Genomic DNA, 14,727 nt, shown 5'->3' with positions numbered 1-14,727 from the left:
CGACACCTGCGGCAGATCAAAAGAAACTTGTAATTTAATCTTTGCAGTTTGATGCAGCTGAAATATACTTTATTATCCTGTTTACATATCAGTTTATTCATTTTATCACTACTGTACATCAGTTTACTGCAGTAGTATGAGATATATGTTCATATTCAAAACTTTAATGTATTATTATTTTATTATTATTAATAATAATAATAATTCATTTTATTTTTGTATTTTTTTATTTATGACTTGCCTTTTTTTTTTTAGGTACACGGCATATTTATTAGTTGTTTTTAAAACAGTTTAAAACATGAAACTCAAATTTGTTCCAGATTTCAATTTTCAAACTCTATTTAAATGATTTTTATTATTTCTATTTTTTTTATGAGGAAATCCAAATTCCTGACAGTGGCTAAATTTCAAAAGCTTGAAAATTCATAACAAATCATTTGTACATGCTACAGGTTTGCAATTCTTTGCTAAATTGACACCAAACTTGCTTCAGGGCGTCTTCAGAGTCCAACACTGACCATCCACACAGATTTTTGATTTATCAAAACTGAGCCAACAGAGCATCAAAATGTATGACTGCAAACGGTGCTGTCAACATATACTTGCATTTTACTTTATTTTATTTATTTATTTATTTTTTTTCTCTGTTGTCAATAAAGATCTTTGTGTGTTTAATTTATCTGCAGGTTTAACAAACAGCCAATCACTGTGTGTGTGTCTGTGTGTGTGTGTGTGTGTGTGTGTGTGTGTGTGTGTGTGTGTGTGTGTGTGTGTGTGTGTGTGTGTGGTTGATTAGGATCACATGACGCTGCAGTAAACAGATTCATGTTTACCAGAATGACACGTGTTGGGTCAGGAGCTGCCAACAGGAAGGTCCTTATTCGGAGGGTCCACCGTGTGTGTGTGTGTGTGTGTGTGTGTGCGCGTGTGTGTGTGCGTCTATTGTGCTCCTAATATTAAAGGCAGTAAATCAACAAATAAAGGAGAATATTAACTGTATGAGTGTTACTGTGAGGAGCAGGACTGTGGTGCACGAGACAACGAGACAAAAATCGGGTATAAAAGAGTAAATTCTGGACGTAAATTACGGGGGACACAAACACAAAGACTGCTGATGAATCATCGAGTTGTTCGTTAACTGCTGAACATGGAAATAAAAAGTTCAACACATTAACTTAAAAAATAATTTCGTCTAAATTCTGTTTTGCTTCTGCTGCCAACAAGCGAACAAAGTTCATAAATTATTGCAGCTTTGAATGTTCAATTAAGCTTTTTTTTCACTTTAAGGTGATTTAAGATATAAACTCAACTAAAATCAGACTCTGTGTGTTTTCCATGTTTACGGTAGTTTGTTGTTGACTGTGTGTGTTTCTGTCGACCGCTGCAGTGACCCACATCCCCCTGCAGGGATCAATCAGGTTTAATATAACCCAGAGTGAGTCCACACACACGCACACGCACACACATGCACATGCACATGCACACACACACACACACACATATGCACACGCACACACGCACACGCTGCCCAACGCTGCTACAGAGATTTTACCAGGAAGTCAGAGCGATTCTGGGAAGTGAGGCTCAGACGGGATCAGAAAAGAAACAATCTGCAGGAGAAGAAAAAACTGACAAACTGACTTTGTTCCATCCTGAATAAAAGAGAGGACACTTTATATATATATATATATATACATAAATACATAGCTATATATATATATATATATATATATATATATATATATATATATATATTGCATTTGGTTGAAACAGTTTAAATTAAAACTCTTTAAATTTGCATTTAAATTATACTACTAATAACTATGTTTGTCATTTTCCATATAAAATTCTGTTTACTGCAGAGACACTCAACTTGCTTTGCTTGAGGGCCACTTTTGCAAAAAAACAAGAGGCCAGGGGCCAATCACAGCAGCTCCATACATGTTTCTAACACTTTAGGACGTTTTTTTAATTTTTTTTATTATTATTATTATTATTATTATCATCATTATTATTTTTGGATGTTTCAACTATCTTAGGACATTTCTCAGATTTAGGACATTAAAATTCTAGAGGTGCTAAACATCCAAAATTCAAAGAAATGTCCTAAAATCTGGGGAAAAAAAGTCCTAAAATCAAAGAAAAAAATGTCCTAAAGTCCTACGAACATTTTAAAATCTTCGAAATGGTCTAAAATTGTCCTTAAAAACTACAACAACGTCCTAAAATTCTAGAGATGAAAAGCATCCAAAAATCAAAGAAATGTCCTAAAATTGTAGAAATGTCCTAAAATCTGGGGGAAAAAGTCCTGAAATCCAAGAAAAAAATGTCCTAAAGTCCTATGGACATTGTAAAATCTTCGAAATGGTCTAAAATTGTCCTTAAAAACTACAACAACGTCCTAAAATTCTAGAGATGAAAAGCATCCAAAAATCAAAGAAATGTCCTGAAATTGTAGAAATGTCGTAAAATCGTGGAAATGTCCTAAAATCTGGGGGGAAAGTCCTAAAATCCAAGAAAAACATGTCCTAAAATCCAAGAAAAACATGTCCTAAAATCCTACGAACATCCTAAAATCGTAGAAATGTCCTAAAATTTGAGAAACATCCTCAAACCCTGTAAACCCTGCCTCCTGACGTTTTTTTGGAAATGCAAAGTAACTTTTTCCTGTTTTCTGAAGTACATGAAGCCAAGAATAGTTGTGTACTTGTACTGCTGACACTGTAACTGCTCTGTGCTGATACATCTTGTGTACTTTCACCACTGATACTTCATAGTATGAAGTAGTGTCAGAGCAGTAAAACAATAAATCGCCTCTGCAGGCGTCTCCCTCCGTCAGCAGCCTTTAAATATTTGTAGAGTTTCCTGGAAGCGGCGAGGATATAAAGCTCAGTGTTCACTGTTTTCTAAGAAACTCACGAGGACGTCCACGCCGCTGCTTCCAGTCACGCTCACAACTCTGACTTTTCCTTTTCTGCATCTTACACACAAAACCATCAAACTCTCACGCACTGCAACAACTTTTTAACTCTTTCACGGGCTCAGACAGACGAGAGGTTCATTTGAGATTACCAACACAAAAGGCGCTTTTATGCAGTTTCTAGTTTCATTACGGATTTGTGATTTTCTCAGTTTTAGTTCAGTTATCTCACATTTCAAAGCAGCAGATAAACTGAAGATATGAAGCATCTTTAACTGTTTACAGTCTGGATTTAAACAGGCCACATCTGTAATCAGAAACAGAAAAACAGTTTATAATCTAAAGACATTTTGCTCAAAATTAGTTAATAATATTACCTGTAACGTTACCAGAGGGGAGATAAAACAGGAAATGCATCTGCAAAAACAAATTTTCAGACATTCCTATTTTTGCCTAAAATTTTACTTCATAATACATAATTTTATTTTTTTTAGACTTTTGATCTCAGATTTCAGACTTTATTTCAAAATTTGGAAATTTGATCTCAAATACATGACGTCATAAAAAATTTTACAAATCTCAGATTCCTGACTTTTTTTTTTTTTTTTACAAAATTTTGATTTTTAATCTTAGATCCTGAATTTATTTCCAAAATTAGGATTTACAATCTCAGATTACCATTTGATTTAAATGGGACTTTTAATTCTTATTTTATTTTTAAAGTGTTGACTATTTTTTTAAGGGTTTTTAAACTCAGATTTTTGCATCCATTCATATAAATAAGATTTTTTAAAGATCATCTTCCAGAACTTTGTCTAAAATTATAATTAATCTCAATTTCCTGACTTTATTTTTACTTTTTTTATGCCAGATCCTGAATTTTTGTCTCAAAATCTGACCTAAAATCATATAATTCTAAATTTAGCTACTTATACAATTAGGATTTTTAATCTTGGATTCCTAATTTTTGTCTCAGTGTTCAGATTTCTGATGTTGACGTTCAGATGAAGTTTTTTTTTAATTTGAAACATACATTTCTGAATTTATTCCCAAAGTTTGGACTGAACAAACATTAACAGAGAACCAGAGATGAAATCAATCACGTTCAGAACAACTGATGTTTCTCAGATGTCTCGGCTGGAAAAACACCCTAAAGGGTTAAAGGGGAGAAACGGCAGTGAAGTACAGCGATACTCAAAATAAAACTTTATTATATTCTGTTAAATTTGAGCTTTTACAAACACTACAATAAAGAAAAGTTACTTAAACTCACAAAGTGAGACGTAAACTTTGATTTTTTTAGGCAAAAACACACAAATAGTTCAGTTCCGGGTCTGTTTGCACATCTCGTCAGTCCACCTTAAAATCCTGAACACCAGCAGAAAGCCGATCCTCAGGAACTGTTGAGGAATTAATGAAGTACAGTGAGTGCAGCCATTGTTATCCTGTGTCAGTGTGTGTGCGTGTGTGTGTGTGTGTTTAATGATTTTCTGATAAAAACTAATTGTCGGACTTCGGGGAAAACGTATAAAAATCCTCAGAAAGTCTGAAGGAGACACGGCGTTCAAACAGGAAAACGACAGCTGATAAAACAGTAAAAGACAAGCAGAACAAACACATCCGGTCCTAAATTTAACCCCGAGTAGATTCAAACTTCACTTGTTTGAATAAAAGCAGCCGTTATTTAATCAGAGTTAGCTGATCCACATTTATTTAGTCTCATGTTTTCACACCACGAGTGTTTTTTCAAGGAGCAGTTCATGATTTTTTCCAAATATTCTGGTTTTAATCTTTAACCCTTTGAAACCTGAGCAAATGGGTGATTTCTTTCCAAAACATGGGAGGAATTCAGTTAGAAAATTAAGAAGAAATAACCCTGAAATTGGCACCAAAAAAAGGTAAAAGAAAAGTACAGGAAAATGTCCTAAAATGAAATAAAGTACAGAAAAAGTTAAAATAGTTAAAATAAAAAAAAATAATGGTCTATTAAATTTATAAAGTGGTGAAAGTTACAGATGTTGACATAATTTACTCTAGAAATCTCAGCAGATTCACTCGATATCTTTAAAAAACACGTAAAGAAGGCAATGAGCAATGAAAGAAGAAATGACCTGAAAATTTGCAAAAAATCAGTAAAAAGTGAAAAAAAATAAACAAAAGAAACAAAATAAAAAAATAAAAAATATAAAAATAAAAAATTCTGTGTCAGAATTTCAAAAATGTTAAAAACGAACAGGGTTCGAAGGTTAAAATTCTTTTGAAAACAGCTAAAGAAAAGTGATGATCGCTGCAGGTTTCAAAGGGTTAACAACGTTTTTGTTGTATTTTATGACCGTAGATGTTAACGTGAACTTAAAAGATAAACTGAAGTGTTCCTTTATGATTATTAGGATTTAAATTTGTGGATGAAAAGATGATTAAAAGTTGATTTGATGAGGGCAGATGAAGTCGAACAAAAGTTTAAAATCTCGTGTTTGAGGGCCGATAACAAAGTGAGCGTAAACGTGAATAAAAAGGATAGAAAATAGAAAAAGTGTCACGTCAGGACGTCCTGCAGGACGGACGGATGGACGTCGGCGGCCTGCAGGCTCTGCAGGAGTCTCTGCACCGTGGCTCTCCGCCCGTTACAGCGTCTCCACCGAACCAGACCGGCCAGAGCGGCTCCGTGAGCGCTGAGCTGGTGATCGGAGCGACAGCGGAACAAATCCTCCGCAGACAGACCCAGATCCATCAGGACCGACTCCCACTCAGAGCCCAGCCGGGACGCCAGCCGGGACAAGTCCCGGTCTGAAGGAACCTTCTGGAGAACCGAGTCAGGAAGCCGCCAGACGTCTGCAGAGACGACGAGGAACATTTCAAAATTCAGAGATTAAAACTGACTTTTGTTCTCTAAATTCAGACTTTGATGTCAAAAGTCTGAATTTTCCTCCAAAGTTAACTCTCAAAAACCTGATTTTAATGTCAGAATTTGGATTTATTTGAAAGGATCATGGCTTTTTTTTTTATTCTGAAATTTTGGACTTAAATTTTAAAATTCCAAATTTTGTCTCAAAATTTAAATTTAAATTTTCAGATTTCCAACTTGAGGCTTTAATTTAGGAAATCTGGACTTTTATCTAAAAATGTAGTCATTAATTTAACGGTCATATCTTTTATCTCAAAATGTAGGTTTTAAGGTTAAAATTATCACTTTTCTCTCAAATTTAATTAAAATATTACTCTACATTTTATCCAATTCTAATAACTATTTAATATTACACCATTTAAATAATAACAATAATAATTAATAATAATTTTTAATTCAGATTTATTTAAAATAATAATTTATTTATTTATTTATTTAATTTATTTTATTTTAAAATTAAGATTTTATTCTAAGATTTCCAACTTTTATCTCAAAAACTAAATGTAATGATTGTGTCCTGTATCTCAAAATTTGTACCATTTCATTTCCTTTTTTTTTTTTTTCTTTTTGAGAACTTAAGACTTTTTGTTTTTTAAGTTCAGGCTTTAATTTTGGAATTCTTTACTGTTCTCTTAAATGTAGATATTAATCTAAGAGTCATGTCTTTTGTCTCATAAACTGCAGGTTTTAATTTTAAAATGATCACTTTAATATCAAAATTCAGATTAAGATCTTAAACTTCTGACAATTTAATTCAGACTTGAATCTCAGATTTTACTTTTTTACCTCAAAATTTAGACTTTGATCTTAAAATTCTGCCTCTTATGTCAGTGTGTTTTTTTCCTTATTTATTTATTTATTAATTTTGTGATTTTTGTTTGATCCACAAGCCAACATTTACCTATTTCATTCATTTTTGACAACAGTTTCAAAAACCTTCATCTTAAAAACAGACTTTTGTATTCTTCAACTGACATTTTTCCCTCTAATTCCAAACTCTTAATTTTGGAGTCGAAATCCTGAAATTAAAGTTAAATCTCAGGATTCAAAGTTGTATCTCAAATTTTGTACTTAAACATTAACATTTTATTTCAGTTCAAAAATCCTGACTTTTATTCATTCTTAATTATAAATTAATTAATTTATTTATTTATTTCTCTGATTTTAATCTCTGAATCTTGTTTTTATTGTTTTTATTTGGATCTTTAAATGCAGAAATCACCGACTGCACCTCACCAGCAGGTGGCGCCTCGATAAAACTAAAAGCCAAAAAAAAAAAACAATAACCTGAGATCTGAATAAAAACAAACAACACGTTTGCTTTGTTGTTGTGAAAGTTTGCAGCTGTTTTTAATACTAAACTTTATTTGCACTGATGACGAGTCGCTCCGCTGTGACTCGAATTCTCTGTATTTTTCGGTCAGCGGGGGGTTGAACCGTTTGCTCTTCATTCATTGGACGACAGCAACAACAAAAACAACAGAAGAAGGAAAAAATACTATCAGCTCTTCTTCTGTCAACATGTTGCAATCAGTGTTTTTCTTTTTGGTCAGTAACACAGGAAGCGGCTGCTTTTTCACCGACGGTAACCTCGACTGCTGGTTCGACACCAAATTAAACTTTAAACTCTCGGCCTCTAAATGCTGATGAGAGAGTTGATGTGCTGCTGATTTATTTTAAAATGTCTCGTTCACATCCATCACTCATTATATAACATGACATAACGCTTTCTGTCTTTATCAGTTCATCTGACAATTTTTTTCTCAATCAACTATTTCGTCTATTAAGTGTAAAAAAAACAAAAAAAGGGAAAATTCTCGCTTCAATTTCTCATCTTCAAATTTCAATGGTCCAAAAATATTCAGTTTAATGACAAATAAAATAAAAGTAAACAGGGAACAAGAATATAGAAAATGTGTCGTTTTTGCCTAAAAATGAATGAATTAATTACCGAACAGTTATTGATTTATCTTCTGTGTATCAAGTAATGATCTAACTGATCTTTAACTCCTAACTGGCCGTTTTTCTACATTTATTTAAATGATTCAGTTTATTTTGAGCAGTTTTACATCATCTGTGTGTTTATTAAAATAATGAAAGCATGTCAAAAACATTTTAAGCACTGAGGAGGGATTTTATTTTATTTATTTTAATAATGATTTTAAAATTTTGTCAATTTTTTGGGCATTTTTGGCGATTTAAAAAGAAAAAGGGTGATCTTTTGGCAATTCTTAAAGAAAATGTGTCATTGAAACCCATGTTTTTTCTTTAAAAATCCTTTCTTAAAATTTTTTGAAGAAAACATTTTGGGTGTTTTTCAGCGATATATTAAAAAAAATTGGCATGTTTTAAAAATCTTATTTTGGGCAACATATGAAAACAGCATTTTGGCAGTTTTTTTAAATATTATTTTTGGAAATATATGTGGAAAACATTTAGGCATTTTTTTCTAAATATTATTTTTAAAATATTATTTTAGTTTTGGCAATATATGAGACAAACATTTTGGCAATTTTCCTTTTCCTTCAAGATTTTTGGTGTTTTTTTGTAGAAAATATTTTGCCTTTTTTTTTCCTCAAAATTTTTTGGTGAAAAAGACAGTAAAACTGTAAAAACAGACATCATCATCATGTCCTTAAAAACATAACATCATTATTAAAGTTTATGAAATAAAATTTTTCAGGGTCTATATTTAGTTTTCCAGACTTTTCCAGGTTTTTTCATGCCTGTAGGCATCCTCCTTGTTAACCTGTTTCATGCAGCTCTTCTGACTCACTCTGGAGGAGAAAAGTCAGCTGGAAAAAATGAACGGCAATTTTTTTTTTTTTAAAAAAAACCTGAAATAACTCCTTAACCTGTGGGGAGGGGGGCATGCTGGCAAGGACGCATGTGATGAATGTGGTTTGAAACATCCGGCTCTGCAGCTTTAAGAGACGCCGCCGCTGCTGCCAAGATTCCTGGAAAGCAGGAGGCAGCAGAACAAGGAGGAGGGAGGAGAGAGGAGGAGGAGGAGGAGGGAGGAGAGAGGAGGAGGAGGAGGGAGGAGGAGGAGGAGGAGGAGGAGTAGGAGGAGGAGGCCTGGGCTGGAAAACAGGCGCTCCCCTCCTCTTCGCCTCTTTAAGGTGTGTCAGACCTACAAACTGTGCTGAGCGTTGAACACACACGTCTCACCTGAGAAAAACACGGTGAAATCCTCTTTTTTTAAGCTTTTTTATGCCCTCTGACACCTTATTTACCCCAAAAAACTGTTTTTTTTACCATAATTATGTTTTTTTTAGGTTAAAAACATTAGTGAGTAATTAGTGTTGAGTAGAAAAATATCTGCTATCATATAAAATGTATTGAGTAGAGTTAGAAAAATAGTCTGGAATTAAGTATTACTACATGTGGGGGGTTTTATCATTATTAGGGACTGTACGTTATTTATGGGGGGGGGGGTTCATGAAGCACTGGAGAGGACTTCTGCTTTTATTTTGGCTTATTGGAGGGGCATTCAACTTTAAATGGCTGTGTATTGTTTTTTATGACATGGGTTTAGTGGGGATGTTTTCTTTTTTTTTTTTAATTGACAAATTATTTTTCTTAAAATTTTTTGGGTTTTCTTTCTTGAAAACTTTTTGCCGATTTATTTTTCTTTGAAAATTTTTGTTAATTTTTAAAAGTAATTGCCAATTTTTGTTTTCTTTAAAAGAAAAAAAATAGGGATTTTTATAAACATTTGGCTTTTTTTCTATAAAAATATTTGGTGATTAAAAAACAACTGGTGATTTTTTTTTAATTGATTTTTTGGTAATTTTATTTATCTAAAAAAATTAATTCTGTCAATTTTTTTTTCCTTTGTTTTTGCCTCTTTTTTCTTCTTGATTTTTGGGTGATTAAAAAAAAAAACATACCTAAGAAACCTGCCCAATAACAAATCCCCAAAATCCCACCATTTATAATACGATATATAGCAATATAACTATTGCTGGATTTCTAACAGTCCTTGAACATCATCTTTTGGGACGAACATTTGCATTTTTCGAGACTGGCGTGCGGCTCCGGGCTCAGGGACGGTTCTGATAAATTGAGAACAGTCCCTGTATTTGTACTGCATGCATGTGTTTTATTACTGCAGTAACTGTTCAGAGACTCATGCTGCTGATTGTCTGCAGCTGTTTTGGGACTTCAGAGGAACAAACGTCACTTTTCAGACTTCACACTTTTATTTAATCTTCCCGAAACTGTAAAAACATAAAACTGTTTCCAAGAACTCACACCTTGTTTGATTCAGAGCAGCGAACGTCTGACGCACGTTTTCTGGAAAACTTCCCAGAACATTGAGGCTTTTCTGAGAATAATCACGACTCGCTGACATAATAAAAAACATACGTCTGTAACTGATCGATCACTGTTCGTCTCAGAAGCCCGACTTAATCTAAACGTTCGGGTTAAAAACTCCGTTTATTCGGCTCGAATCTCTAACTTCATCTGCATCATTTTAATCTCAGTGTTTTTACTTTTATCTAAAGTTTTGAACTTTATTCTTAAAATTTTTAATTTTGGCAAAAAATGTGATCGTAGATTTCAGAATTACGATGTTTTCTTTCAGATATCTGACTTTTATTTTAAGGATTTAATCACAGATACTTATTTTATTTATAATTTACTTCCATTTTAAGAATAAAAACTTGCGTCCAAACATTTAGACACTAATCTTTGATTTAAGACTTTTTTCACTCAAATTTATGATTCTTTTAAAAAATATCTCATGCAGCAGAGAAAACATAAAAAAAATTTTAAAAAACTTTAAAAATTTTAAAATCACACATGCTCGTATTGCTCTGCACAAAATGCACTTTTAAAAATCAAGCTTTAAAAAATATTAAACATTAATATCATTTTCTACATTCATTGATTTTTTTAAATCAGTCCTAATCATAATATATCACATATTCATTAATTTTCAGAGTTTTAACCCTTTAAATGCCAGGTTTTTGTCATGATGCCACTATGTTTTTACATAGAAAAAAATCTCTTAAAAATAATTATTTTCAATATACAACATGCTGAGTAGATTTTGGCATGTCAGTGATTAACAGTTTCACCGAGTGGAAATCCATTTTTCTGCTTTGCATTTGTTGTGTTCTCCGTCACTCATGAAGTTAATACAAACTTTAAGATCAATGTTTGCAGTTTTTTGGTGTTTTTCGGGGTTTTCCCCCTCAGGCGCTGTGATCTGCTCGTGTCTGTCTCTGCCGTCAGGCGCTAAAATATCGCTGTTCTCTTTTTGACCTCTTTTTTTTTCTTAAAACAAACAAAATAAACAAACTTTTTCCAAGAAATCTGCTGCGGAAAGAAAAAACACAGCTTCTCTTTGTTTTGTTTGAGGAAGCCGAGTCGCTTTCTCGGAAAAGTCCAAAAACTACCAGTGCTGAGTTCTCAAATAAGACCTGGAAATTATTTTTATTTTGGGGTCAATAAATGCCAGAATAAAGGAGAATTCTGTCCGAGTTTTATTTTGTTGTTAATTTTTCAAAATCTAGACCTGGACTTGTGTTTGCTCTGGATGGAGACAGATCAGTATAATCTGCATTTTATTCTGCTTTGTCAAAAATCTGAAAATGGGTTTTAATTAAGATTTTAATTATTGTCTGAAGGTGGAGAAACTCCTGAGACATACATATATTTTAATAATAAATATCCATGACTTTGAGGAAAAAATATTTTTACTATAAATATATATATATATATATATATATATATATATATAGGGAATTTTTTAAAGCCCATACACCTTCTGAAAAGACCATTGATATCCGTAGTTGTTGTTTTTTGACATCTTTTTAAAAATGTAGATTATTTAAAAAGAATAATGAATTCAAAACAGGATGATTACTAAATATCTTAATATAACTTAGGGACTGTTCATTATTTATGGGCGGGGGGTGTTTTTACTTTTTTCTATTTTCTTTTAAAAAATTGGTTATTTATTTTCAGTTTATTTTAAGTTTAAAAACGTTTAAGAAAAATAAAAAATGGGGATTTTACTTTTATTTCAGGTGATTTTTTTAAGAAACATATTTTGTTTCTCTTTGAAGAAGAGAAAAAAAGTGGCCAAAAAAAAGTTTTGTGGTGATTTTGATGAGGAAAACAACACAATTTTTTTATTTCCTGGTGATTTAAAAAAATATATATTTTGGCTGTTTTTATTTCCTTTCATTTTTTTGGCAGTTTTTTAAGACAACATTTTAGCAATTTTATTTCCCTTGAAATTTTTGGCAATTTTTAAAGATTTTTTTCTTCCCTTAATTTTTTTCTTTTTTGGCAATTTTAAAATTTTAAATCTTAAAATTTTTAGATGAAAATGACAAAAAAATTACCAAAATAGACGCCATTTATCACAGCCGGAAATTGCAAAAACAGATATTATCGTTGGATTTTAAAATATCTGATGGTCTTTGGACACATCCCAGGTTTGTAAGACAGATTCCATGACTTTTCCAAAACTTCCAAGGTGCATATTTAGTTTTCCAACGTTTTTCCAGGCCTGGAAAAGACCATTTTCAAATTCCATGACTTTTCCAGTTTTTCATGACCACATAGAGCCTGTAACAGGTGTGTTTGTGGGTCTCACCTGTAGACCCAGCTCTGGTCTCACCTGTGGATCCGGCTCCGGGTCCAGGTGAGTCCAGCTCCTGCAGCAGTTTGTCTCGGACCCAGCTGAAGTCCTCCAGGGACCGCAGGAAGCAGCCGAAGGCCCGGGGCCCGCGGTTCGGCAAGATGTCCAACAGCTTCAGTGTCTTCTGTCTGTCTGTCGGCTGAGACTCGATGTCCTCCACCTGTCTGTCCGTCAAAATGTCCTCCTGGTACAGAACCGGAACGATGGTGTCGCTGACCAGCAGCTGCCCGGACAGTTCCAGCCGGTGAGTCCGCAGCAGGGCTCTGTGTGCCGGGTCCATTCAGAGGAGCTGGGGACCAGAACCACCTCCGAAAATAAAACCAGTTCACCCAGTATCACCCAACTTTTCTGTCCACCATGACAGCCGTGCGTGAGACAGCTGAGCGCCCGGAAAACTATGGTTTCTCACTGTTATTGTGTCCGACTTGAAACACGCCAGCGGAACCAACGTAAAGCACTCAGTTTCCCTCGCAATTTTTTCACCGCATTTAGAAAGTTCCTAATTTAGTGGAAACATTTACAAACATTTTTATTTTAGAAAATAATTGTGAACTCTTTAATTCGGCATACATTTAGTACACCATTCACGGCTAATGTTATTAAAAATCTCAACCTCGTTTCTAAAATTTAAGATGATCGGCATGAGCCAGTAAACAGTGTAATGATGCTAAAATACATTTTGTATGAAAAAAGTACTTCTTGATCAATAAAATACATCCCGAATTTACTAAAATAATATATATTTTTCCGACAAATTCATATTTTATTTTCTAATAAATGTTACAGCAAACCACAAGAGAAAAATCCTTAAAATAGAGGATTTTTCAATGAAGTTTGTTTGAATGGTCACTGACATCAGACAGGGCGATACAATCGCCTTTATGACAACTTAAATTCAATTTGGCATATATTTAATTTATAAAACACTATTAATTAATATATATATATATATATATATATATATATATATATATATATATGTTCCGTACGGACTAACGTTAGGCCTACGTCTATGAAGTTTCCTCGTTAGCTCACAAACATGCGCTAAAATGATTTAATGAAGAATATTATTAACGTAAGAGCCAATTATTTTATAAAATCTAGGCCGAATTCACCAGAAGACCCACAAGGTGCTATTTAGGTTATTATTTAATGTTTTTACCGTGCAATTATACTATATATCATCAAGGAATCCTAAAACTGAACGATTTACCCATGGAGTTCTGCTAAATGGTTTCAAAATGGAGCGTGTTGTTACAAGCATACATATTTCATGACAACTAAATTTATTAAATTATTAGGGATTTATATTCAATTTATAGTACATTGATTAAATCAAAAATACCATTATTTATGAAGAAAAAAATGAAGGTTTTCAGCTGAGTTGGTCACAAGGTGACGATGTAAACCAGCATCATCTCATGCTAAAATTAAGGTTTTCATTAAATATAGATTTCTAACTGATGGGTCAAATATATGCCGAATTTACCAGAATAACAAACACTTTCACAGGGTCTCATATCTCTTAGTTTTCCTAGTGTTTGTATTTACAGAGAAACAAGCAAACCTAAAATTGGCAGATTTATAAATGGACTTGAGCATGTTTCTGGGATTTTACGACATTTGTTGGATTTTTGGAATTATCTCAGATATTAGGACACATCTCAGATTTTAGGACATTTCTGGGATTTCAGGATGTTTCTCAAATTCAAAGACATTTCTTAGATTTCAGGACATTTCCATGATTTTAGGATGTTTTGTACATATCTTAGATTTTAGGACATTTGAAGGATTTTTTTGAATTTTCTCGGATTTTAACGCATTTATAAGATTTTACAAAATTCCTAGGATCTCAGGAAATTTTTAGGATTTTATGGACTTTTCTTTGATTTTAGCACATTCTTAAGATTTTAGAACGTTTCTAGGATTTAAGGACATTTTAAGGATTTTAGGACGTTTCTTGAACTATACATATAGTAGATTTTAGAACGTTTCGGATTTTAGGACATTTGTTGGATTTCTGGACTTTTCTCAGATTATAGCATGTTATAGGATTTTAGGACGTTTCTAAAATTGTGGCGTGTTTTTAAAACTTAAGGACTTTTCTACAACTTAAGCATGTTTCTAAGATTTTAGGACTTTTCTGTGATTTCAAGACATTTGTAAGATTTTAGGACATTTCTAGGATTTTAGGGTCTTAGTTAGGACCTCTGTCAGGGGTTGCGTGGGATCCTCCACTGG

General features: G+C 33.0%; 1 protein-coding gene across 2 annotated transcripts; it reads right to left on the bottom strand.

The window, feature by feature from the left end:
- Nucleotides 1–4,113: 4,113 nt before the first annotated feature.
- cradd (CARD and death domain containing adaptor protein) lies at nt 4,114–12,888 on the bottom strand. Of its 2 annotated transcripts, none has more exons than XM_088072560.1 (2): nt 12,442–12,888; nt 4,114–5,752 (listed from the first exon to the last, which is right to left on the bottom strand). In XM_088072560.1, the coding sequence occupies exons 1-2, from the start codon at nt 12,764–12,766 to the stop codon at nt 5,457–5,459; spliced, it is 621 nt and encodes a 206-aa protein (XP_087928686.1). In that variant the 5' UTR covers nt 12,767–12,888; the 3' UTR covers nt 4,114–5,456. The 2 variants fall into 2 exon arrangements, with proteins under 2 accessions (XP_087928686.1, XP_087928687.1); XM_088072561.1 differs by having other exon boundaries at nt 12,466–12,888.
- Between the last annotated feature and the right edge of the window lie 1,839 nt (nt 12,889–14,727).

Source organism: Plectropomus leopardus, chromosome 22 (assembly GCF_026936395.1).
Source record: "Plectropomus leopardus strain MGB_pleo_1.0 chromosome 22, ASM2693639v1, whole genome shotgun sequence".
Taxonomy (NCBI): Eukaryota; Metazoa; Chordata; class Actinopteri; order Perciformes; family Serranidae; genus Plectropomus; species Plectropomus leopardus.
This window is presented reverse-complemented; position numbering and strand designations above follow the sequence as displayed.